The following is a 25241-nucleotide window of genomic DNA, read 5'->3' on the forward strand; positions in this document are numbered from 1 at the left end:
AGGTGAAAGAAGTGACTGAGCGAGGAGGAAGAGTGAGCAGTGCACCGCCACATGTCCAATCACTTAATCAGCCACATGAAGCTCACAGCTCACAGCTCGCGCCACACAAGTGGCCCCAGAATTGATTTCAAGGAGGGAGCTACCTTAATAAGGAGACGTTTCAAAACGGCAGCAAAAGAGCACCAGACAAAACCCCCCTTCCTGCCCACAGCGTTGTGTCGCATCACAAGTGATGTGTCTTGAAGAAGTCTGAGCTCAAGAGAAACCACGCTCGCGCGCGAGAGAGAGGAAGACCAGAGATCTTCGACAGCAGGCTGTTGAATTGCCTGACACATACCCCATACCTTTTATTCCATATTTTACCCACTTGACTGATTCGCTTGGAGAGCTTTCCGGGCGCTCATCCTCCGCGTTTGTTAATTCATACTTGTATATTCAAATTATATTCATCGTCACTCACTCGCTCACTCACTCAGCTCCGTCTCACCACACAACAACCTCACCCTCTTACCCAGCGGTACTGAACACAACCATCACGATGCCGCCAAAGTCGACGGTCAAGATAGAGGCCGCCCCGGAGGGCTTCACACCCGAACGGTTCGAAAAGGAGCTCAAGAGCCTCGCAGCAAAGGCAAAAGGCCAGACCAGGGGCAGATTCTACAAGCAGCAGGCCTCGGCATACCTCAAAGCCACCATCCTCATCGCCCTCGCCGCAACCTACAGCAACGTCTCCCAGCTGGCCATGTCGCCCGTCTACGGCTCCATCCCCTCCTCAATCTACCACGCCAAGCTCGTCATGGTCGCCTGCTTCTTTGGCTGGGCCGGCAACGTCGTCCTCAACCGCACCCTGCCCTTCAACCCGGCCACCCTGCTTCCCGTCGTCGCCCTCTGCGTCCCCGCGATCCAGTACTACCTGTACCAGACGAGCGCTCTGCTGACGGCGTACTGGGGCCCCTTGGTCATGGAGGCCGTTACGCTGTTCCCTCTCATCCTCATCTCGGTGAGCTGCGTCGCGACGGAGATGGAAAAGGTGAGCCTCTCCAAGCTACCCAAGTTCGTCGCCGACGCGGCGCCCGGGTTGGGCTCGTGGGGCCTCTTCCGGTTCGTGGAGACGGTGTCGGGCGACTATCTGCAGACCTACATCGGCCGGTCCTTCTTCCAGACGAGGATCGGCCTCGAGGCGTTGTTGGGTGCCGCCTACGCCGTCTACGCCCCGTCCAAGCTGCTGCTGTTTGCTATCCCGGCCGTCCTGCACACGGCGTTGTTGAACCCGCATGCCCTGACGCCCATGGCTGCGGCTTCGCTCAACACCACGTTGCAGGCGGATAACTGGTTCCTGTTGGATCGTAAGGAGTCTATCACTGGGTACGTCTCCGTGCTGGAGAGTATTAAGCATGGGTATCGTGTTATGAGGTGTGATCACTCGTTGCTCGGTGGTGAGTGGGTGAAGCACAAGGGTCCTCGCGTCGCGGAGCCCATTTATGGTGTGTTTGTCATGTTGGAGGCCGTTCGGCTCGTCAAGACCACCAAGGCCGTTCCCGACTCCGAGGCCAAGGCTCTAAACATGTGAGTTGTAGTCATTTCAGAAAGCGCAACTTATGGAACATGTACTAACGATCGCTAGCGGTCTCGGTATCGGCACCACGCCCGCGGCGTTGGTCGCTCACGGTGTTGACACGACGATTGTCGAGATTGACCCCGTCGTGCACGAGTTCGCCTCAAAGTACTTCCAGCTGCCGTCCAACCACACCCCGGTCATCGCCGACGCGGTAAGCTACACGCGCAAGCTCGTCGACGATCCGGACGCGCGATTCGACTACATTGTCCACGACGTCTTCACCGGAGGCGCCGAGCCCGTGCCCCTCTTCACCCTCGAGTTCCTCCAGGGCCTCAACTCGCTTCTCAAGCCAGACGGCGCCATTGCAATTGTAAGTCAACATCTCTTCCACGAGAATCATAAAATACTTATACTCAACCCACAGAACTACGCCGGCGACTTCCTCCACCCGGCCCCCAAACTCATCGTCGACACAATCAGACAAGTCTTCCCCTCCTGCCGCATCTTCCGCGAGTCGGAGCACCCGACTCCGGAGAAGCTCGAAGAGGAGGGCCAGGACTTTACGAACATGGTCATCTTTTGCAAAAAGACGTCGGGCAAGCTCAAGTTCAGAGCGCCCGTGGACGACGACTTCTTGGGCAGCCGCACCCGCCGCGCGTTCCTGATGCCGGCGCACGAGGTGTTTCCCAAGCACTTTTTGCAGGGGGACTATGGCATCTTGAGGGATAATAGTACCGAGCAGCTGACTAAGTGGCACGAGAAGAGCGCGTTGGGCCATTGGGAGGTGATGAGGGTTGTGTTGCCGGATAAGATTTGGGAGTTGTGGTGAGTTCTGTTCCTGTTGAAGGGGGAGGAACGGATGGTTATTTCCGCCAAAAGTCTGGATCGAGGTTAGAATGAAGAGCCAATCTTTTTTCTCTTCGTTGGAGACCAAGGAGTGCTTGCTCTCTGTATATACGGTACCCCGACATTGTGTAATTATATTGTGATGAGCTATTTCTACGCATCTGAAGCAAGCTTATTCACATGAGGCTGTATTTTCATATTGTAAAATATACCGCTGTCGACATTATGCTCCCTTGTGGTTTCCCTTGGTCTCCTTTCAATGTTCTGGTTAATATACCTCCAAATCCCTTGCGTCACCCAAAATAATTCATCATTGATCTCAGCGGCACTCACTCACTCACCCTCACCACCCTTCTTCACAACAACCTTCTTCGCAGCCTCAAAAGCCGCCTCTCTCGTCATACCATTCGTCTCCCTCACATACTCCCCCAAATACCCAGGAACCTCCTTCACCTCATTATACGGCCCCGCAACAGGCTCTCCGAGAACCTGATACACCGGCACAACCCCAGTCCACACCCGTCCCGTAACCTCCCCATCCTCTTTATCCCCCTTGTCATCACCCGGCGGACCTTGCCGGATCTTGGCGCTCCCCGTCGCGATGCGCACTTTAAGCACGCTCGTGGACGCCATCTCGCCCTTGTTGGGCGGCACGCGGGTGGCGGCCCAGCGACCTGGCACGACGCCGTCTGTGATGAGTTGCATCGCGTAGAGCCGCTCTGACGGGTCGGAGACGAGGGTGGCGTGGCCGTAGAGGATTGCGGAGCGGTAGTTGTAGCTGTGGGCGTTGGGGGTGAGGGCTAGGACTAGGCCGTCCAGGTGGGATGCTGCTATGCAGACGGGGAGGCCTGGAGGGGGAGGGGGTGCATCTGGTGTGGAAGAGGAGGAGGGTTGACGGGAGATGTTGATGAGGCGGGAGGAGACGTAGCCGTGGAGGTAGAGGTCTAGGACGTCGCCTTCGTCGGCTGAGGGGCGGGCGAAGGAGCCCATTTGGCCGAGCATGGGGAGGATTGTGGGGAAGGGGGAGGAGGAAGGGGAAGGGTCGTTGAAGGAGACGTGGAGGATTGGGCTTGTGTTTATTATCGTGTGGATTGTGCGGAGGGCGTAGGATGCTGTGAAGGGTGTTAGTCTGATTGTTCTGCGAAGACTTGATATAAGGATAAGACAAGGTGTGAGAGTGAGGGTGAGGCATACCACGCGGGCTATATCGTTTGACGGTGCCATATGGCTCCTTTGGGTATTCGAGTTCAGTGCGAGGCATGGTTGGATGTTGTTTGAGATTATTTGATGGTATTGGCACGTTGGTGCTGTGAGAATGTTTGTTGACGCTCTTGATTATTCTATTTGAGGTCGTCTATCTGTCTCCCTTTGTATAGTGAACACCATTCCCCAATTTGATAATGAGAAACGCCCATCCAATGACACGACGAAGAAAATATACGCCGTTTACGCCCGTCATCCCGCGTAGACTTATTGACTCATCTTGGGCGGACCGGGCCGGGTGAGGTCTGTTGTACCTTTCGGGCCCGGCTCCGAAAGGATGAGAAGGCATGCGGAGTGAGGTGATGGCGGGAGGAGGGGGGAATGAGGCTAGCGGCACGGCAAGCGGCATGATACGGTCTCACGCCAGACTGGATTGAGTAGGTCCATCCCGCAACAGTATGTCAGGCTCCCGCTGTCATTGACCAGTGATGTTTGCGCGAAGGAGCTAGCGGCCATGCAGGTTCTATGTGCTAAGAAATGCTTGTCTTCAGTGATTACCATTGCAGTCGTTGTCTGTGGACGAAGCGGCGGGAGAGGGCGGAGTTACCGGATAAGGTGTGGAGGCGCGTCCCCGGCTCTACTCTGGCCGATGCGGATCACGGTTCACGGCTCTACGGTTCTACGGTGGAATCTTCCCGCGGCCGACAATCCCGTCATTATTTGGGCGTCTTAGTGTCAGTCAACCTGGAAGCATGGCTCATCAATCGCCTTGAGTCAGCGCCCAAGCCTGAAAAGGCCGTTGGGAAGAAGAAACTTGACTGATGCCTATTGATCAAGGCCCGACGGACTTGAGACTTGCGAGCCTGATCCTCACCCCCCGCCCCCAGGTCTCAAATCGGCGAAGGTTATTTCTTTCCCAGGGGACGTTTGTCCCAAACCTTGGATTACTGCCGATGCCTGAGACTGCAAAGTTTACCATCATCTGTATGTAGGTGTAAATGAAAAAAAAAAAAAAAAAAACAACAACGTTAGAGTTGAGGGCGGGGTAAGAATGATGGACGCCGATCGCGTTCGTCTCCTGGCGCCATCAGACGGGACAAGCTCAGGACCTGAAGGCTATTTGTTGTGCTTTGGTGTGTCCCCGAGTCCTCGAGAGTTGGAAGTAATGAGTGAGCCATCGTCGAAGCAATCTTGTTCGTGCCTTGCGCCGTCGACCTGCAGAAGCTGTTCTGCTTATCCCTCATGCTTCACTTGTCTTTGTGGTATTCTCTCCCCAAGCCGAGGCTGCTGCGAAGGTCTTTTGTGTTGTCATCATAGAGCGACTGTAGGCCATTCCATAACTTCGCCTCAACGGCGGCATGTCGGTAGTGATATCTTCCGGGACGCCCACGGGCATCATCGTTAGAGAAAAGAAGGCTACTGCAGAGTATTTGACAGCAAACGCACAGAGGGAAGGAACCGAGTGGAAGGAAAGTTAGGAAACAAAGGCGCATGCAGAGGCGGTAGAAACAAGTCTTGCGTTGCGTTACTTGCCAGTGCCGCCGGTGCGTACCTGCGCCGCCTCCCGCATACCCGCGCAAGAGTCAAAGAGTCTTGAAGTCTTGGTGTCTCGATGGAGGTATCACACCAGTGACCACAGACAGTGTGATTCTTGGTTGGTGATGATGATGGTACCTAGTGTAGGAGAAGTTGAGCGGCTGATCGGATTCGGTAGCAGCCGAAACGCAAGACAGCTGGGCGGCCAAAGCTTGATTGATTAGCCTTTTGGACCATCCGACCTTTACGAATCAGCTGGTGCTCTCGGTCTCTGTAGCACGCAATTTTAGAGAATAATTCTCAGAGATGGAATCACTGAGGTGAAATGAGAATCACTCTTCGAAGTAGTCTAGCCCTCGTGGGCAGCCCTCCGCCGTCACAGGGAAACCCTCGTCAGGTGTCTCCACTGTAGAGGGTGCGCCAAGAAACATCGAAGCCCCTGACAAATCTCAGGGGACACTGGGAATCTCCCATTCTTCTCCCACCCACCACCGCCACCACCATCCATCCTCATGACCCTCGTCTTCTTCAACACACTATTCTTGGGCACACTATCCTCACACAGACACAGACAGACACCTCAGCCCTTTTCTCTTCAGTCCACCACCTTAACTCACAGTCTGAGCGGCTGCAGACCTGCCCCTGGCGCCACCGGCTTCTTCCTTGTATCCGCCATCCGATTCCCTGGACTACGGCTGGCTTTCCCTTACCTCACCTTATTCTCCCGTTGCTCGGCTGGATTGCTCGCTGCAGGAATGCCTACGGCTGCTCTCGTCAATGGAACGAGAGAGTGCGAGGACAAGGATGAGGACGAGGTGCCTTGCCGCATGGTGGAAACACATGTCACCTAGTTCATGACCGAGGATCGCTCCGTCAAAGACGATTGCCCTTCAGAGAGTAGGCGTTCGAATCCTCATGTTTCGATCAACCAGGAGCTCCAGGACATATGCAGCTCCAAGGGAGGTACGCTGCACAGGGGATCGCCGTTGCGTCGAATCAACGTTCTATTCCCAGTTTCCCTTTTGCTAAGCGCAGGTTCCTGATGCGAGGAATGCACCTCAGTACCTTCTTTTCCCCTCCCTCATGGCGAGGCCAGCGTCAAAGTTAGACGTCAGTTGTCAAACAGCAAGGGCAGGCTGCGTCTGTTGCTATGTACGGCCAGCAATTGGCCGAGTCTATCCTCTCTCTCCAGTCTTCAGAATGTCACGTCGGTACGGAGTACTGGACCATTGTTCGACGAAGCGCCGTTGCAGGTCTGCGGGTCAATTAGCCCCAAAGTTGAGCCTCAACTAGCCATCGCCACTCCATTGGACGATGACAGCAGGGCACAACTAGTGTTGCCAAGGTCTGCGCTGCTCTTCTACGTTGTTTCCAACTATTGCGAGTCCAAGTCGTTCCAGACTGGTTGAGAAGAAGCCCACAAAAAAAAGGTCTGACGTTCCTGTTCCGATGACAAGAATAACCAAAGAACAAGAGGCGAATTGCCATAGATGAGAAGAGACCGGCCAGACAGACCAGACCCAAAGACCAGAAAAAGAAAAAAAGTCAAGACGGCTGGAATGGAATGGGGCCTCTGGCCGGCCCTGGACCCCTCCATCCCGAACATCGTGGGTTTCGACGCTGAAACAGAGTCGACGCACGCCACGGCGTCGAGGTGGATAGAACAAGGTTCCAACCCTTGTCAGCCTTGCCGCCAGCCCAATCATCGCCCCTGATCAATGCCGGCATGAACGACGTATCGAGAGATCTCACACAGCACCCTGCCCACGGCCGGTTTGAGACCCTCTTCCCTCCTACACTGCTCTGTCGAGTTTACTGTGGAATCCGTCCCTTTTTCCAAGTATCACATTTTTGCACCTCAACTCTCCAAAGGACCAGACATCATTTCAACCGATTCTGGCCCTGGGATTGGCTTAGAACATCCGCTGAGGTAACATCTGGCCGGGTCCTCCAGGACCCCATACCGAGAATAACCTTGGAAATAGGCTACCACAGTATGCCCGTTCTATGAGACGAGGCCCGATACTTCGTACTCAGGCTACAGTCTGCTGGTACTGCTGGTATTCTCTGTGCCTCTCTCTTCATTGTGTGTCCCTGGCGTTACGTCTCGCTGTTCCTATCTTGCTCCAGCGCGGCAGCCCAGACGTAGACGCAACCGCAGAACCACCATCCATCCGTACCATTACCATATCCAAATCTACCTTACCCTGAGTCCCAAGTGACCTTGACAATCTGCACACACCCCCCTCCCGGTTTGTCTGTCTGCCGACTACTCCGTACTCTGTTCTCCTTCCCTCTTTGTCTGTGCCCCCCGTCTTGCTCTCCACTCTGGTGCGTCCCCGAAGAGTATCGAGAGAACAGCCGCCTCTGCTCGTCCTACCGCGCGCCTTCACACATCTCCGTCCTGTCATCCTTCATACCATCTATCTGCCACTTCGTGTACATCGTGGGGCATCTTTCCTGTCATGTTCGTTTTGTTTTGATCGTGGAATGCTACCATAGTACGAAGGCATTCTCACCATGATTCGTTTCCTTCACTAAGACTTTTCTTTCCTTCAACATTCCCCATTGACTGGGTTTCTTCGATTCTATCCCCGGCCGGCCCGCGGCCCCGACAAACGAAATGTTCATTCCAGGAATTGTTCAGGCCTTGGTCTCGGCCCTTACCTTGTCAGTTACCCGTCATCACCTGCATCCATCGTCGACGATAGGGAAAGCTGGGAGCCTCGAGGTGGAGAAGAGGCATGGAGGAAATGATCACGAGGCCATGGGAGACAACGGAAGAGAGGAGGAAACCGTGAAAACGGAGGGAGAACATTTGCGCTAACTATTCTGGCAAACAGTGGAATCGTCATCCAAGCCGCGACCCCCGCCGTCTTTCCTTTAGCAAAGGGCCATGGCTCAAAGATCTTTCGGGACGGCCTGAGGCTGGTCCTCATCACATTCCTTGTATCATCCGCCCTGTGGGCTCAAATAGACTTCACCGGCCTCACTCTCGATCCAACCTCGACTGCCGGATGCCAAGTCGCCGTAATTTTTACTACAATCTTCGATCAAGTCGCCCGATTCGCCATCGAGCAGTTTCTACTATGGGCTATCAACGCGAACGCGAGAGCGCCGGCGAGCGCCATGGTCTACCAGGCAGTCCTCGGCGTGCGATTTATTTTGGGCGCCGTCTTTGTTGGATTCCAGAAGGCTCAGATTGCCACCGTCTGCGTTGCCAGGAATGATCTTTTGGCTATCGGTGCCATCGTCATGGTCACAGACTTCGCCGTGATTGCCGCCCTCGCCTTTAGAGCCAACTCGATTGGCATCACGAGCGTGCAAGTGAAGAAGGCCATCTTCTGGACCATTGGCGCCCTCGCCCTCTGGACGGCGGTATGTTCTGCATGCTATTGCTTTGGTATATTATAGTACTGACCACGTGAAATCTTGGTAGACCAGTATCCCAATGCTTCTGGGAATAGACACTATTGAGCTGATCTTCAGAACTGCTCTCCCTGCCACTGGCCTGTCAATCCTTCTCAGTACGTGGGAAGCCTCGACTCGCTGCGCCAATTCTGCTAACACTTCCCAGGCATCCTTACACGCTATCTCGGAATCTTGCTGCCCCCTCGCCAAAAGCAAGAAGTTCACCCGGATGCCCAGTCCCCGCGTAACATCAGCTCCAGCAGAGACATCTCAACTTCAGATACCGACTATCCGCCGTCGCGATATGAGGACCTCAAAGGAGGCACGATTACGACTGTCACGACATTCAACCAGCCTGTTGATTTTGGTGGAGGTGGCGGCGCTCTGCCTACCATGCCTAGCATCGCCCCGGGTCAGGCGTCGACTGGTGTTGGCGGTGTTCCCGTGCAGGGCCAGCTCTTCCCACCGATTCGGGCCCAGACGGCTCCTCCCAGACAAAGCAGGAGCATGGACGCAAGGCCTAACATCATGAAGGGACGGAGTATCTTTGACAAGATTGGACCAGGCTCGAACATCAAGAACGCCATTTCCAACCCAATCCTCCAGGACAGCGGAGAGCAAAATCCACTGAGTAAGATCGCCACCATCGATCTAGCCACGGCTGCCAAGAACGATAGGGAGAAGAGAGGCAACGACATGACCTCGATGCAAAGGAACTCGAGTTTCAACGCGCAGCGCCCGGCTCCTAAGCCCCCAGCGATTACTCCGGAAGAGGCTCTCAAGCGTGCTCAGAGTGGCAAGAGGAAGGAAATCGGTCTGAAATCGCCTCCCGCGGAACCGCAGCAACTCAGGTCGGTTGGGCTCATGTCGAACCCTCCCGCAACGACTTCGTCCGCCCAGCTTTCTCCCGGCGTGGAGGAAATCAGACGCAGATCGCCTAGGCAGATGCCAGAGACCCTCCAGGAGCTGGAGAACGAGAAGAGACCGGCCACGCCCCCGCAAACCGCACCTGTCAGCAGCATCTCTCCGCCTCGTCCGCAACGGCCGGAAAGGCCCCTGAGCCCCTTCGAGACGATAGAAAGATCGGCTAGCCAACGCACCGTGGAGAGGGCTATGAGCGTGAAAACGCAAAAGACCCTCGATCGTTCCGTGAGCCAGAAATCCTCTACCGCGACCGAATTTACGATTGCGTCACCGCCCCTTGGCCTGGTCCCTCCGCCTCCGCCCAAGAGCGCCGCTCGCTTGATGTCACCCACCAAGAAGCCGGACCTGCCACCCACCTGGCCCATCCAGACCGCTGTTGACCCGACAATTCGTCCTTCCAGGCAAAAGCCTCTTTCGCCCAAGACGCCCGGTGGCAGCAGTCTGCAGCGAAGGCCGACAGGTGGTTTGCCGTCAAACCCGAGGGCTATGGCTATGAGGCCTTTGCCCAAGGACGCGGTCCAACAAGAGCAGACTGTCATGTTCGTGAACAAGATCCAGTACAACGACCCGACAGCAGTGCAAAGCATCATTGAGGGAGCTTCGAGCCAGGCTGCGAAGACGCCTCTTATCTCTCCTGGGCCAGGGCTCAAGTCATCCGGATCCGTCGTTCATAGACCTCGCCCGATCCCGAGACAGCAGGGCAAGGACCGTCAAATCTTCCCAGCGGAGAACTCCCCCAATCACAGGAGGAGCAAGTCAGGTGGTTCCATCATGAGCAGGAAATCTATTCTGCTGTCGAATCCCGGAAGCCCGACTCAACTGCCGCCTTTGCCGCCACCACCGAAGAGCGCCGGTAACCATCCTGTACGCGCGCTGCCAAATGACACCAAGAGCATGACTTTCGACGAGAAGATGGACCTTTTCTTCCCTGGAGGTCTTGGAAACTCTGAGTCAGGCGTTCAGCCCAGGACTCCTGTTCCTGAGATGCCCATGGTACCTTTGGCCTTCAAGCCTGCGAGCATTTCGGGCGGCGACGAAAGAGATGCATGGGATTCGGGAAGCAGCCAGGACCGCTCCAAGCAGTCCGATCGCTCGACCAAGACATCCATCCGAACTCAAAGTATTCTCGATATCGAAGAGTCAGTCAGGCCAGATATGCCCCGTAACACGTCCAAATTCAGCGTTGATACCTCCATCATTACTGGAAGACCTGATGAGCACGACTCTTGGATTCCTGCGTTACCTGTCAACGACACCGCAGAGATCAAGCGAGCATACGATGGAGCAAAGCGCCAATCATCACCTGTCATTCCGGTCCGCAACCCTAGTCTCTCCGAGTTCAGCGAGACGAGGACGGTCAGGACTCGCGATGAAGAGACCACGACAAACTGGGGATCCATCCACTCACCCGTCGCACCGGTGAACATCCAAGAGGCTACGCACATGCCGAAGCCGACGTGGATCCAGCCGCGCGATTTGTCTATGATCAGCCACAATGACGGCAAGGAGGTTATGACAATCATGCTTGACGCATCTGTTGAGCACGAGAGAGACGTGGAAGCCCCGCAAGAGGCCCGCGAAAGCCCTGTCGACCTTCCAGAGGTGAGCCTCTCAAACAGAGGCGCTCGCTGGCATCGCCGCATTGGCGATGAGAGCATCACATTCACAGAGCGCAAAGAGCCAGTGCAGTCGCGCAGACAGCCTCCTCCAAGGGCTCTCCAGCTCAGGTCTCCCGTCAAGAAGAATGCGATCGTGATGCACGCGGCGGAACCGTCTCCATTGGAGTCGCCGCAGCATGCGTACGAGATGATACAAGCGCAACTCAAGAAACTGGAACAGCCGAGCCGAGACTCGTACGAGAGCCAGGGACAGAGGATTCGTCTTCTAGAGTCTTTGGAGGCCGAAATGGGCCAGCAAGAGAACCAATGGCACGAGATGCAGCATGGCCTCAGCCGGGACTCCATGTCGACAGTTGGGACGACTTCCGTCCGCAACTCGCAACACGAATCTTCAATTGTCAATTCGCGAAGCCTTGCCCAGATTGACGAGTCGCTCCAAGAGATCCCCCAGCGCAATAACATCGCGTTAGACCGACGCAATTCCCGCCGCGCTCGGATGGGCAGCATGAGCAAGTCGTCGTCTGAAGATCTGGGAACGCTAAGCGCCTCTTCCCTCTCTTCTGACGGCACCAACAACAATCGCACCAGTCTCTGGCAACAGCGACTTGCGGATGCTCAAATGGAATATATGGAGAACGCTTCCGAACTATTGGCAAAACGAAATCTCAATTTCTTGTCTGTCTCAAAAGCGCCCTTGAGTGCGACTGCTGCGGCGTTGCAGCTGGGCAGTCCTACCCCACCGGACACCGACGAGGAGTCCGACGGCGGTGACGGTGTCAACGCTCAGATACTCGCGAGGCTCATGCCGAACGAGCGAGCTCCCGCACCCCCGGAATGTCTGTGGAAATCCGACTCGCCAGTTTATTTTGAGCGCGAACTACCGCTGCTTTGGGCTCCTCCCGCAAACCATGGCGTCGCGACTAAAGTTACTTCCCACCCAAGCGACACCTTACCTGGTATCTCCGTTCGCCCTGCGACACGCAAGGTCTCCGATCCCCTAAATATCGTGAGCTCGCAACTTTGGCAGCCCGATCACACTGCTGCTAAAAAGCTACGGCCCACCTCCGGACTTTGGCGTGTTTCTTGGAGCCCTGAGCCCGTCAAGGACAACTTCCAACAGCCCCAGCGTCCCCTGACCCAACGTCCACCAAGACGTAGCAAGCGTGTCACACTGTTGCCCGACATTCTTGAGAGCCCGCAACCCCTTCCTGATAAGAGAGGTACGCTCGGTATCTTCCAGTTCCCCTGGGGCGAGAAGTCGGACACCGCCACCGTCCAACCGCGTGGGCCAAGTCATATGTTTATGGCTATGCCCGGTACTATGTCAACTGGTGGACCTGCAGTACGTGCCGCATTAGAAGCTCGCGCAAAGCAACTCGAAGCTCAAGAATACTCCTCTTCCTTCTTTGACGACTACGACGACGAGGAAGAAGGTGACGACGAAGTCTCTGATATTGGAGAGGACGACGACAGTGACGACGGCTTCGACGAGACCACCCTCTGGGAAATCGCCAGTCTCCTCCAGTCGGACCAGGTGCCATCCAAGAACAGCCTGCTCCCTCAGCCCATCACATACCGCCCAGAGTCCTTCGCCGAGGAGTACATCTCTGAGCGCTCTCAATCAGAGTACGAAGACTCTGAGGAGGAAAAGACAGCCGAGGGCGACGACGACACCAAGCACGACTCCATGGTCATCACCATCGCCGCCGAGGAGCTCCCCTCCTCGCCGGAACATGTCTCTCTTCTTTGGGCACCCAAGCCAAAGCAGTTCATCAGCCGCCGCACCTCAACAGGTCTTCCGCAACCCGATGCCCGCGTCTGGGGAAGCTACCTCGACAAGATGAGCGCCCCTGCCCGCGTCCGCGAGCGTCTTCCAGAGCCCGCCGTCATCTACAGCACTTCTCTCTGGACCGCACCCGCGAAGAAGCAAAAGGTGGCCAAGTCAAACACCCCCCTCTGGAGCAAGCCGCAGCAGCGCAAGAATAAGACGGCGACGACCATGTGGGCTGCCCGGCCCGCGGTCGTCTACACCGAGCCCACTGGCCTGTTCAACCCCAGCCACAAGCGCGCGTGCTTCAGGACAACCTCTGCTCTCCCCGTTGGCCTCGGCATGCCTTCCGCCGCGCGCATGACGTCCGAGGAGCTTCCCCAGCTCGAGTCGTTCAGCCTCTGGGCCCCCACGCCGGCAGAGACCCGCGTCGAGGACTGGATGTCCCTCGCCGTCGCGAGACCCAGCTCCCGCGCCTCATCCGGCCGCTCCACGCCGTCCCTGGATACCGCATCAACAAGGTCCGATGACGAGGAAGCCGTGTCGGACTTTGAGCCGCTCCCCGACGTCCCCGTCAAGCAGCCCACGTGGTGGGATTCCCTCAAGTCCCAAATGTCTGCGGCCCAGCCACAGCCCTCTACCCAGCCTGAGCCCCTTCGCCGAACAACAGCGACATCAGCGCAGTGGGAAGCCGCTCTACACGAGGCCATCGGCGCCATCCCCGCCCCTCGTCTCGTCCGCAAGGCGTCCACCCCGTCAGAGTGGGCAGAGGCTCTCAACCGCGCCGTCGTCTCATCCTCCTTCAACGCAGCGACATCTCACCCGGCCCTCGCAGGCTCCGTGACGACAACAACCGTATGCGACCCCGCCCTCGCAAACCCAATCTTCTTCGCTGCCGCTGCCGCCACCGCCCCGGCTGCTCCTTCTACCAAGCCCCTCTGGGCCGCCCCCGTCGTCACGATCCCCAAAGACACGGGCATCATGTGGATCCCGCCCACCAAGCCCCGCCGCCACGCGCACGACACCACGCCCATGCAGCCCGAGGACCCTGAATCCCGCCGCCTGCGCATCAAGCGCGCCAAGAACGGGCCCACGAGCACCGACCCGTCCACGTTTGGCCTCGTCAGCTTTGCGGGACAGGCCATGTGGAACGACATCTACGGCGCCGAGTTGAGGAGCAGGAACGTTACGCCTTTGGGCGGTGGACGGTACTGGATTGCGGAGGAGGGGGATGTTGCTCAACAGTCTGTGGAGGAAGAGCTGATTATCCAGTTTGGGTGAGAGATGAATGGTTGTGACGGACAAAGACTGGAAAAGAAGTCCCTAGGATTACAGATCAGAGATGATGAAGGGAAAGAAATTCGGTTGACGATGTACGAAGAAAATCAGTGGTCCCTTTACCATAGCGTTTTTGTTTCTCGAGGTTGTGGGAAATTCCCTTCCTTTTACCCCCGTTGACTTTCAAAGTCACACCCACACTCAAACAGTGTATCGTTTTCTTTTTCTAGTAGCCAAAAAAAAAAAAAAAAAGCTTCAAGTATTATCAAATTCCCTTCTTCCAGGACGAACTGTGTGTTCTGGTTGCCATGTTTTGTTCTGTAAACCCCCTTATCCCTAGAATAACTTGCGCCCTTCCCCTTGAGACTAATATCACCTGCTCAAGAGTCGGAAGGAGGCCTCGCACTACAGAAGAAGAAATGCTAGTAGGCAGGAACAGAGTATGCTACATGGATGGCAAGATGCCATCTATTCTTCAACTCTGACATGTCAGCTTTGGATGCCAGCTTGGATGTGAATGGGGCGGGGCCATTCATACCCTTCTCCTCGTAAACATCTCGAGCTACATTCGGGGGGAAAGCTCGTCTGTCACACATCAACAACTTTACTCTCAGCCGTGTTCATTCAAAACGAAGGAGGAAATCTGATCCCCAAGATATACAGAGAAACTTGATGTTATTCACTTCAACCCATGTTACACATCTCCCATCTTCTCAACGCTCATTATCCCTCCGATGCTCCGTCATCATCGTCATCATCATTTATATAAGAAAAGCAACAAGACCTTACTCACCCCAGAGATGCCCACCCGGACCCCCTGTTTTCCCTATTTTGGAAAAAAAGCCCAGGTATTCATCCCTCACATTATTTTTAAGCCAAGTCGTAATCCCATGTTCCTATTCCTGTCGTCGTTATGTCCTCTGAACTTTGTTTTGCGAGCGCGTGTAAAGAAGGAATCGCCCATCTGGGTTGAATGCGAAAGAGAATAGAGCGATGCGGGGTCGTCGTTGCCTGGCGTTGAAATGCCTCCCCGGAACAGGTTAGAAAGACATGGTGTACCTGGCCGAGAGGAGAAGTATACACTTATTGTAGTCTCGTGATCATGAAATGCAGTAGTGGGGGCAAACAATGAAACCACCGTGTGCGAGAAACATCGAAAAAGGAGAATGAAAAAAAAAAAAAAAGAGCCATGATATAAGCAATAGGTCGACCAATGACCTGATCCTGTCTGTTTGTTTTGTTCCTCTTCGTCTACCCTATGGCATAATGCCACTGCAAGAACTAGCTGAAAGAGTACTACTAGGTCTCTAAACGAGGTAGATATCTGCTCTGGCACATGGCCCATCTTCGCAATTGTGGACCACGTGTCGTGTGCGATGCTTGATTCCAAATTCCATTCCCTCTTTCATTTCCTTGCCCTTTTTTTTGTCTTCGTTCGCATTCCCCATTCGTCATCCACCCCTTCCATCGCCAGAGGGTGCTTGTCCTGCCCTGGTAATCCATTAAACCTGGGCCTGAGGACTTGCCTAGCGAAATCGTACATGATTACGTCGTCATAAGCCTTCTCTCGTTGGTAAGAAAATAATAAAGAACCGTTAGGGAAACCGAGCTGAAGACGCTCGAATGTATCTGTCTACAAGGCTTGTTTCCAGCCAGCCACAGATGTCGCAGTATAGAAAAATTGCGGCTCGCTCGATTCGGCCGAGTCGATCGAGTCGAAAGAAGTGCCGGGACTGTCTTTTGTGTCGGATGTGGCATCGAGTGAAGAAAAAGGGACAAAAAGAATACCCCCAACTTAAAACCCCCCCAAACCCGTCGCTATGCAGACAAGAAAACCAACAATGTTCGTACATGTACAGGGCTGTTGTAGCCCAAGAAGGACGGACAAGCCGTCGCGCCATCAAGGCTTCTGATGCTGTAACCCAACATCTCTTGCCCCATCTCAGCTGACCGTCATCATTTGCATTCTTTGTAAGCCGCTCGACGGTGAGGCGTCAACTGATCCACGGCCAAGTGCAGAGTTTGCGCTTCTACTGTGAGGCAACTTCTTTGGCGGGCTGGACGGGGACGGATCTGGGGTGAAGACCCGTGTGAAGGCTGGGCTATCGTTATGCTGCCGGGGTGTCCTGGCAGGGCTCGATGTAAGTTGGTCTGCGCGGCGTATAACCTCTGATAAAATGTCCCGGAGATCGCCTGCGCGTTTGACGAGAGCCTTGAGGCTGTTGGTGCCAAAGTGCAACTTATCATCGCGGGCGGCGGCGTCAGAGACGGATCGTTGTTGCATGGCGTCCAGGACAGATCTGACAATATCGGTAACGTCGTGGCCACCCATGTTGATGTTATTCTCCGGCGTTCTCGGTCGCGGCGGAGGAAGCTCATCGGGAGCGGGGCTGTTTCCGCCAAAAATGTCGTCGTCTGGAGAGAAGACCGAACGTCTACGACCAGCGGGGCGTTCACGAATGACGGCTGTTTTGGAAACGTTGATCTCGTGTACCTCATCGAAGGGATCTTCCTTCTCGATGGGGTCAGGCGACGCGGCGTCGAATCCGCTCATGATGGAAGACGAGTCCACGTCCATGCCCTCCAACTCATCTTCGTCGGGTGACGCGAGTGCGATGATGCCCTCGGCTTCCTCCCAGAGACCGGCGTTGGAGCCGCCGAGCATATCCAGATCTCGACCATGGCGACACAAACGCTTCAGGTCGTTGACGAGCAACGAGAGCTCTCTGATGTGACCAGAATGCTGCTTGAGACTAGGCTGTGACGCTTGAATGGAGGCGGGAACGACCATGGCAAACGCGTTTTCGGTTTCCTTGTCTTCGCTCTCGTTGCCACCAAACTCAAAGTCGTCGTCCCAGTCCTCGCTGACAGTCTTGCTACTCAGGCCCCAGGTGCCGAATTTGGGATTCACTGGTCCTCTGTCTGTAGGATCGTGGACCACTGGCACACTCTGGCTACGGACGTGCATCGCCGAAGGTCGCATCCGGATGGCGGCACGACCACCTCTGAGATCGAGTTCTTGCTTTCCATAGGCGGTCTTGGGTCGGAAAGAGCTACCCAGGTCGGGTTTCTCTTGGGTAGGTTCACTCCAGTCAAATATGTTACTTCTCGGCCTCTCGCTAGGGTCGTGCGTTGCATCGGCGTTGCCGTTACCACTAATGTTGGCAAGCGCCATGCGCAAATTAGGGCTGACGCCACGCGAGTTCATCGAGCTAGGAGGCGAGAGCTGGTTGCTGTAGGCCATTTCGTCTTCGTCGCGTGCCCAATCTTCATCGAAATCGTCTTCGATGGACAGGCGACCAAGGTCCTTGCTGCCGAGCGAGTACTCATTCGAAGGCCGTTCCAGGCTGTAGCGCGGTGCCATGGTATCTGAATCGGTGCGAATTCTAGGTTCATGGTGAACACGCACCGGTGTCGGCATGTTTTCGTCTTCTTCCATGATTCTCTCATTCGCATCCCATGAGTGACTGAGCATTTCCTGGATGGACAGCCTCTTGGCCTTGGAGTGACCAGCGGTGCTTGGGGGCGACTCATCAAACATGTGGTCGAGTGGGGTTTCCGCTGCCCGATTGCGGTCGGATTCGGCAGTTCGCAACGAGTCAAAGACGGTATCGCTCTGTAAATCCGTATCATAATCGTCGCCAGAAATAAATCTAGCATCGAAATCGGAACTGTTCATGGTCGAACTGCGATCCGTCGTGGCGCTGCGATTGTACGCAGCTAGCGCTGCCGAGCCCTGGGAACTGCCAGAAGGGTGTATTGAGCGGGGAGATGGAGTTACGCCTCCCGATGAGGAGCCAAGTCTAGAAACGTCGACGTTGAAGCTGGAAAGACGTGAAAGCGGCGGCAAGGGCGAAGAAGAGTTGCGACTGCGTGTTCTGAGGTGCGCATTCGTTGTGGGGTCCAGGCTGGCGGCAGGGTGATGCTTTGGCGACGTTTGAGACTCATCTGCAGGCGCAGTAAGGTTGTTGTCTTGCGCTTGCGCCTGGCCGGGGGATGCCGTCGTAGGCGCAGACACATGCCGCTTGTTCCCACCACCTTTAGATCCCGCCCCGCGTTTTGTTCGTCGAAGGCTGCCCGCCCTTGGCATCCAGTTTGGGGAGTTGAAATGCATTGTAAGCGATCGATGTGTGCGTTTTGTCGGTGTATCTTCTGGTGTTGACGGAGTGTTGTCTTCTTGCGTTTCTGTATCGGTTTCCTTTTCCTTCTCACTGTGGACTTCCTCGGGTGTGTCGTCGACGACTGGCGGATCCTCGACAAGAACCAGGGCTTCTTCAACGGGCGCGACCGAGTCTCCCAACATGCCACTCCTAATCAAATAAATATCCTGTTTTTGGCTGTCGGGTACAAGTATGCGTTTTGTTGTCGCCGATCGGGTGCTGGGGCTCCTGTCAATTAAACGGTCAGGCACGCTCCGTGCAATGACATTTGCTCTGCGATTGTGGAAAAAAGAGGTCCACTTGGTTGTTGATTTTGTTTTTTGCAAGTGCGAATCGCCTTCGGGTCGCGGTGGCACGGGGCCTTCTCCTGCTTCCTGGAGGTACTGGTCAAAGGAGAACTTTGGTTCTGCAATGGGCTCGATGTAATTTCCGTCGTAAGTGATCTGGTGCAGAGTGGCAGATCTTTGGTGGCTCGTCGCTGGTCGGCGGAGGCTGGGAAGGTGTGTCCTGGAGCGACGTCGCATTACAGGACCATTCTGGTGTGCCGAGGGCGGGCGCTTCACCAGTTTATTCGGAGGCAACGGCGGAGGAATAGAACCGGTAGGCGACAGGATCGGAGCGGCGGAACCGTGGGAGAAAGCGACAGACTGGTTATCGAAACCCAAACTAGACCTGATGCTTCCGTGTTGTGACAAAGGCCTTAGTGACAGGCGTCTCATCCAGGACCCACTGGAGGAAACAGAGTCTCTCGTATCCTCATTGACCGAGGGCGCAGCTTGGTCTCCCTGCTTCACGTAGGACGCTCTCCGACTGTGCAATATGGAAGGCGCAAAGTTGAAGTGGGAGCTGAGAGGACGGCGGGGGCGCGCAGAGGGTTCGGCCGGGGCGTCGTTCGGGGTTGAATTCGAGTTCGAGTTCGAGGTAAAGGAGAAGTGGGTGGGAAGTGCCGTGTAGCGTGCGTCGCTGTCGAGGGTCGGCAACTGGGCAACAGAACTGGTGCCGGGCCGCGAGGAGGAGACGGGAGGGCTGCTCAGTCGATGATTCGGAGGAATGTCTTGGTCTGAGACTAGTATCCTCCTGTTGGAAGAAGACTGTGTGGAACTCGAATCGTCGGGATGAGCAAACACTAGACCTACAGCCGCTGCAGCAACGGCAGTGCCAGTTCCCACGAGCTAATGAGGCGACGAGTCAGCAGGAAAGATGGGATGAACCAGGCAAAGAAGGGCAAGATATCAGGGACACCGGTGCTGAGATGTGAGGTATGGGAATGGAGGAGTATAATGGGAAATGAGGAAGACCCATATAGGACGGGAATTGGTGTGTCTACGGGAGAAGAAAGCATGCGCAACACAGTATCCGGTGGTTGTGATCCAAGCAGGTGTTGGGGGGATGCCTGTCGGGGTGGATGGCAAAGGCTAGTAAGCAAGCATGAAGGCAATCCAACTTACACTGGGAACGGTCTGCATGATTGCAGAGCCTTATTCGACACGGGAGAACCAAGCTACGAGGCCCAAGACGGGCATGCGGGCGAAAGAGTCGTGGATGCTCTCGAGAGACGTGGTGAGCATCGTCAAGACATATGGGCCAATTTCTCGGGTCGTATGGTGAGGAATGCGCGTCGAGTCTTGGTGTTTTGAGGTGTGGGTGGGTTGGTGAGTGGCTCGCAGTAGGTGGGCGTGGGTTGTGTATGTCGGTGTCGCGGTCTCGGCGGGCAGAGAAGGACGGATTCCAGGAGAGGGAGAGAAAGAGAGAGAGAGAGAGAGAGAGAGAGAGAGAGAGACAGAGACAGAGACAGAGAAGATGGAGAGAACGGGGGCGCAAGGTTGAATCGAAGTAAAGGAATCCTAGACAAGGCCGTGGGCGAACGAGTTCAGCTGGTGATGGACGTGAGGTGAGTTGTCTAGTTGAACAGCGAGAGTGAGGCCCGAGACAGAGGAAGGGCTGTATCGGTAGGGCGAAAGAAGAACCGCACACGAGTTGAGCGACCGTGATCTCACACAGACGGATTGGCCCTCGGACGATCAACTAATACGGCCAATGGGTCCAAGGAAATCCCCCGTTAGACCACAATAGAAGGCGAATGGAAAGGAAAAAGGATGCTGGGGGGACCGAAGAGAAAGGAAGGGGAGGAGGAGGAAGAAGCGCGCAAGCGGGATGAACGCGGTAGAGGTCAGATCAAGCCAGACCCGGACACGGTGAGGTGAAGTAAGGTTCCGTCCCGGTAGGCAGGCAGGTAGGTAGGTAGACGTAGGTTAAGGTAAGGTGAGGGCGAGTTCCTCGAGTGGGTGAGGAGGAGAGCAAGGTGGGTGGAATTGGAGACGGGATGGATGGATGGATGGGTGGACGGGGTGGGCGACTTTGGTGTGGTGAGGTGTGTGTGGTGTGTGTGGTGTGTGGTGTCCGTGGGAGTTGGTTCATTCGTTCTCTCGGATGGTCAAGGTCCAAGTCCGGGTCCAGGTCCAGGACCAGGTGTCAAGGTCCAGGTCAAGGTGTCGGTGCTGATGCCGGTCGGTGCTGGGTTGGTCTAAAAGTCCAAGGTTCGGGGAGAGGTCAAAGAGGAATGGACGATGTGAGGGAAAGCAATGCAAATGCAAATGCAGAGCAGAGAAGAGCACAAAGCAGTCTCTGTGTGCTATGGCAGAGTACAAGTCGAGGAATTGGCAGCTAAACCGAGTATAGAGGTGGGATGGATAGGTCGGTACGGTACGGATAATGGAGAACAAAAAGAATAAGAAGAAGGAGCAGGGTTGTCGTTCCCAGAGAGGATAAGACCGGGATGAACCAGGCTAGCTGAGCTGGAGACGACTGGAGTGCTGGACGGGATTTCTCTCTTTCCCTCTCTCTCTCTCTCTTTCTCTTTCTTAGTGTTGAATGAAGCCTGACGGTCGAACAGGGTGGGCGTGGATCGTCTTGGAGGAATCGGGAATTTGGAGACCCAGACAAGGCTTGCCAGGACGGTGGACAAGTGGAGGGGGCAGCCGAGGAGAGGGGGGGAGACAAGGTGACAAGAGATTCGACCGAGTAAGTCTTCTCTTTGGCTTGTCTCTGTCTGTATCCGTACGAAGTAGTTGTTGTATTCCTTTTTGATTATGTGTTTTGAGAGCGTTGCTGTAGTTGTGGTCTGTCTTTTGTGTGTTGTTTACTGCTCTCTTACCCTTCCCTTAACTTTCCTTTCTTTTCCCCTCTTGTCTGCCTTATTTTTCTTGTGGTTTTTTTTTGGTTGTTTTTTTCCACTGTAATTTTTCATAAACAAAAGCAGGAAATGGCAGATGCGCAGGCACAGACACACAGGAAAGAGAGAAAGATGGGAGAATGAGAGGAAGTGGAGTATTGGGGGAATGGGGAATGGCAAGCGGGCCAATGCCTGCGCTAAGGTACCTGCTGCCATGTACGTACAGGCGGTACGGCCAGGTAAGTGGAGGTAAGGTACCTCAAGATGGAGGTACAGGGCAGGCTGGGAAAAGTACCTTTTGCGCAGGAGCAGAGATGCGTCGATGGCTGCTAACTATTCGCAGCAAGGTGAGTTAGTTACCTTACTGCGTAAACTTGTAAAGTGCTGAGGTGTCTTGAGGTACAAGGGAGAGACGGATCCACCCTCAGGGCATTACCCATGTTTGCAGGTGCATAAGGTACCTGGGACGGAGAGTGGGTCACCAAGAGGCCCTCTCCTTCCAGTAAGGTAGCCAGCCGTAGACGCGTGGAGCAGCAGGAGATGACTGCTGAGCCCTCCGAGCCAGTCGCTAGCCAGTCGCTGCCCTGCTGAAATGACGGACCTGCAAGCCGCGCCCAGGGGACCTGCCTGTGATGTCCTGCACCACCCATTGGACCGTTCCTTGCTTTCCACCCTTCCAACCTGCCTAAGGTACCTCAGAATGAATGTATATCACCCACCGCATGCCGGTACGGAGTCTTCCAATGCTTTTTACATAGATACAAACTAAACTACTTGCTTTCCACACCTTGTTCAGTACATGCCTCATGTACCTCAATATCCATCCGCCATCAATGTTATACACATAATACGACAATTAATTCCACCGTTAATCACTTACACAATACCATGCACCTGTCTGTAGTGTAGTCTACGACTCTCTTTCCTTTTTGTCACAACCTGCCCATGCTGACCTGGGCAATAACACGCTCAACCCGTCGATAACACACCGCAACAGCCAACAGCCGACAGCCAACAAGACAGACTGAGCACACGGCCTGGCACAAGAGCAAACCTTTCCACGCTTCACCTAGCCTCCATATTGGTGGTCACAACTTACAACTGCCCCGACGGAATCCTTCCTGCAACGGACCGCTGCTTGTCTTTGTCCTCGTCTCGTTTGTTCCTCCTCCTCCCCCTTCTTCTCCTTCTTCTTGCCCGCTACGCAACTTCCAGCATGGTGAGGCAGCGCCAACCAGCCGCCATGTTCCGCTTCTCTTCCGCTTCTCATCCTCCCGTCCACATTCTCTCTACTCCAAATCCAAAAATTAACAAGTGTACGGTTACGGATACCCAAAGAAGCATTGCGACATGCCATTACTATACCTAGCCGCCACCCAGAATATTCAACAAACCCGCTCTGCAACACCCTTGACTCGAGTCCAGCCTCTCTTCAAGCCTCAATGCTTCTTTGTTGCTTCCATGCCCGCCCCTCCTCTCCAAACAACCCAAAACAGTCCAGCTCTAATCCGTACAAATGCTACCTGCACTCTACACTGCTCACAGAGTACCCTCGCCACTTGAGTGCCACCAGACCACCGGTGCCAGCCCCCTGCTACTTCACAAAGAGGCTATCCCAGAACCCAGCCGAGCCAACGTAGGCTTGGGAAATCCGGCTGCCGTGGGTGCGTGGGAAGAAGAAACACCGAAAGAACACCACCGGTCCTAGCGCGAGATCGGCTGAGACCTGCTATCTCGCGTTCTTGGCACACTTCAGCAGTGAACAGCGAACCCCAGTCTTGCACCCGACTGACTGCCTACCTTATGGATGCACTACTTTCCTTTCTTCCTCAGATACCAACCTTTTGGCGTTCTCGACCGGGCCTGTAATAGTTCTCAAAAAAAAAAAAAAAAAAAAAAAAAGTGTCACAGGCCGTCTCGTGGCCCTGCTCAACACACGTCCGTTGAAGTCGGAACGCTTGTCCGTGTCTAGGACTCTTTAGTCTTTCGCCTTGTCAAGTTGCCAACATTAACCAAGTCTCACTTGAACCACCTTTACTTTCAAAACCACCTCCCTGACCCTGCTTACTTCTCGCCTGGTTGCTTGCCGATGGCCATGGACTCATGGAGAGACCAATTGGTACGTGTATCCGAAGGGGAGCCGCGCAACAGTAACAACAAACCCTGAAATCCACAACAACTCCCGTCGCTTTCAAAGAGCTGACGGAACATCATCCTTTACAGGGGCCATGCCTGAGCTGAGAAGCGCCCCCTCACTCTCGGAGAGAAACCAAGGCGTATCGATCCCCGGAAGCGCCGCAGCACTCGCTTGCTTGCTGTTACTCGCCATCTTTTTAATTCAGGCTCATCCAGCGGCAGCCTACCATTGCTAGCGGATGGCACTGATGGGGCCCGTCTGTGAACCCGTTGGGAACACCTACAGACGAGTACAGATGCCTTGCGCTCAAACCATCAAACTCGCAGACAGGCCGCATGGCGGCGACATCCCATCCCGTCAAGGTTCTACACTTTTCTGTCTTGTTGCCTCTGTGGACATTGTACCGCGCACAGCATAACCTATGAATCCTCAGCTCGTGTCGCCGACCACCTTTGCACAGCGTCAAGTCACGCTCGCTTTACTTCTGACACCTGCAACAACGCTGTCTGTTTCTGTCTCCCATCTCATCTCGATGGTCGATAATTACTCGCGTCGCCAAGTTTGCCCTTGCCTTGTGTTACTATCGTTGGCCGTTCGCCCATTCAGCCCATGTGCACCAGCATACCGCTACCTGCCGTTGACTTGCCTCATCTCGAGACATACAATACCATCTTGGACTACTAGACCTCGGAAAAGGTTTCAACAAAAAAAGGTACCGTACGACCATGACCACATCATCTCACACAAGCAGAGGAGTCCTTGCCTGTGCCTATCTAGTAGGCGCACAAGACCGTCCAGACGGTCTGTTCCATGCCCGTTGGCGTGCGCGGGCCACAGGTCGCAGGGTGAAAGAGGGGACCGTGAAGCAAGTCGATAGGAAACTTGTAAACACCGGCATCCCAAGCCTACCTTACCGCGAACCGTTTCCTATCAAGTCAACCAAGGAACAGCCTTGGATCTCGCAGGAACCGGCTCGATTTTTAGCAGCTTTTTCTTCTGCAACCGTCGTCTTCACCTCCACCACCATCACCAAAATGGCGCCATGAGTCTAGGCACTCCTCTGTCTCTCCCAGTCGCCAACGGCAAACCCCTAAGCTATCGGGCACCGGTAGACGGCCATGTGAAGAGGAGCAAGCAGAACAACATACACGTACCGGAAGAATGGGGTTTCGTGGTACGGTGTGCGGGGGATGGAGCTGAAGCATCGGTGTTGGAGATCAGCCAGGCCAACAAAACAGGTCTCCAGAGAAAAGACCAGACGATGCAACTCCATCTGACAGCCACAGAGCCCATAAAGTTCGGCACTACGCACGGAGGAAGTGGCCCTCGTCCTGTTCCCCGCCTCCCGGTATCTTCTTTCAGCTGGTCCGATGCATCAACAAGCCGGGGGGCCTTTGTCTTTTCTTCCCCCCCCCCCCCCCTCTCTCTCTCTCGTCATCTCATCTGATTACTTCGGCCAGGGGCGATATGTATCTCGCTTTCGTGGTGTCGATGCTGCCACTGGCGATCTCTGTAAGACCCTGGTACACATGCGTACATATACACAGCGCGTGCAGCATGTTGGTTGTTATCCCAAGATCTTGTGCTGCGACCATCAGCAAAAGCCGCGTGGTTGAGCGAGACAACACA

General features: G+C 55.0%; 8 protein-coding genes across 8 annotated transcripts; 5 read left to right on the top strand and 3 right to left on the bottom strand.

The window, feature by feature from the left end:
* Nucleotides 1–538: 538 nt before the first annotated feature.
* BDP55DRAFT_557319 (spermine/spermidine synthase) lies at nt 539–2387 on the top strand (the record flags this gene model as incomplete). The annotated part of the gene is made up of 3 exons (XM_060569680.1): nt 539–1566; nt 1625–1928; nt 1983–2387. 3 exons carry the CDS (start codon nt 539–541, stop codon nt 2385–2387), a joined length of 1737 nt encoding a protein of 578 aa, XP_060426940.1.
* A 350-nt stretch (nt 2388–2737) lies between these two features.
* Nucleotides 2738–3665, bottom strand: BDP55DRAFT_557384 (uncharacterized protein; the record flags this gene model as incomplete). Its single annotated transcript, XM_060569691.1, has 2 exons — nt 2738–3516; nt 3599–3665. 2 exons carry the CDS (start codon nt 3663–3665, stop codon nt 2738–2740), a joined length of 846 nt encoding a protein of 281 aa, XP_060426941.1.
* A 925-nt stretch (nt 3666–4590) lies between these two features.
* Nucleotides 4591–5412, top strand: BDP55DRAFT_671448 (uncharacterized protein). The gene has a single exon (XM_060575456.1). The coding sequence runs from the start codon at nt 4659–4661 to the stop codon at nt 5010–5012; it is 354 nt and encodes a 117-aa protein (XP_060426942.1). The 5' UTR covers nt 4591–4658; the 3' UTR covers nt 5013–5412.
* Nucleotides 5413–5603: 191 nt separating this feature from the next.
* Nucleotides 5604–6068, top strand: BDP55DRAFT_671449 (uncharacterized protein). Its single transcript, XM_060575457.1, has one exon. It carries the CDS (start codon nt 5656–5658, stop codon nt 5992–5994), a length of 339 nt encoding a protein of 112 aa, XP_060426943.1. The 5' UTR covers nt 5604–5655; the 3' UTR covers nt 5995–6068.
* A 1919-nt stretch (nt 6069–7987) lies between these two features.
* Nucleotides 7988–13336, top strand: BDP55DRAFT_516437 (uncharacterized protein; the record flags this gene model as incomplete). The annotated part of the gene is made up of 4 exons (XM_060567744.1): nt 7988–8521; nt 8583–8670; nt 8721–9703; nt 9785–13336. Coding segments are annotated over 4 exons (5157 nt in total), but the record flags the coding sequence as incomplete, so codon positions are not given.
* A 2749-nt stretch (nt 13337–16085) lies between these two features.
* On the bottom strand, nt 16086–19769 carry BDP55DRAFT_730950 (uncharacterized protein; the record flags this gene model as incomplete). Its single annotated transcript, XM_060579765.1, has 2 exons — nt 16086–19475; nt 19752–19769. 2 exons carry the CDS (start codon nt 19767–19769, stop codon nt 16086–16088), a joined length of 3408 nt encoding a protein of 1135 aa, XP_060426945.1.
* Nucleotides 19770–21084: 1315 nt separating this feature from the next.
* Nucleotides 21085–21792, bottom strand: BDP55DRAFT_671458 (uncharacterized protein). The gene has a single exon (XM_060575458.1). The coding sequence runs from the start codon at nt 21689–21691 to the stop codon at nt 21443–21445; it is 249 nt and encodes an 82-aa protein (XP_060426946.1). The 5' UTR covers nt 21692–21792; the 3' UTR covers nt 21085–21442.
* A 2127-nt stretch (nt 21793–23919) lies between these two features.
* BDP55DRAFT_235617 (uncharacterized protein) lies at nt 23920–24596 on the top strand. Its single transcript, XM_060566178.1, has one exon. The coding sequence runs from the start codon at nt 24034–24036 to the stop codon at nt 24487–24489; it is 456 nt and encodes a 151-aa protein (XP_060426947.1). The 5' UTR covers nt 23920–24033; the 3' UTR covers nt 24490–24596.
* Nucleotides 24597–25241: the final 645 nt, after the last annotated feature.

Source organism: Colletotrichum godetiae (genome assembly GCF_030913485.1).
Source record: "Colletotrichum godetiae strain CBS 193.32 chromosome Unknown BDP55scaffold_34, whole genome shotgun sequence".
In the NCBI taxonomy this organism is placed as follows: Eukaryota; Fungi; Ascomycota; class Sordariomycetes; order Glomerellales; family Glomerellaceae; genus Colletotrichum; species Colletotrichum godetiae.

Excerpts from the sequence above, each read along its gene's own strand:
- BDP55DRAFT_671448 (XM_060575456.1), top strand. The coding sequence starts at position 4,659 with ATGATGGACGCCGATCGCGTTCGTCTCCTGGCGCCATCAGACGGGACA.
- BDP55DRAFT_671449 (XM_060575457.1), top strand. The coding sequence starts at position 5,656 with ATGACCCTCGTCTTCTTCAACACACTATTCTTGGGCACACTATCCTCA.
- BDP55DRAFT_671458 (XM_060575458.1), bottom strand. The coding sequence starts at position 21,691 with ATGGCAGCAGGTACCTTAGCGCAGGCATTGGCCCGCTTGCCATTCCCC.
- BDP55DRAFT_235617 (XM_060566178.1), top strand. The coding sequence starts at position 24,034 with ATGAATCCTCAGCTCGTGTCGCCGACCACCTTTGCACAGCGTCAAGTC.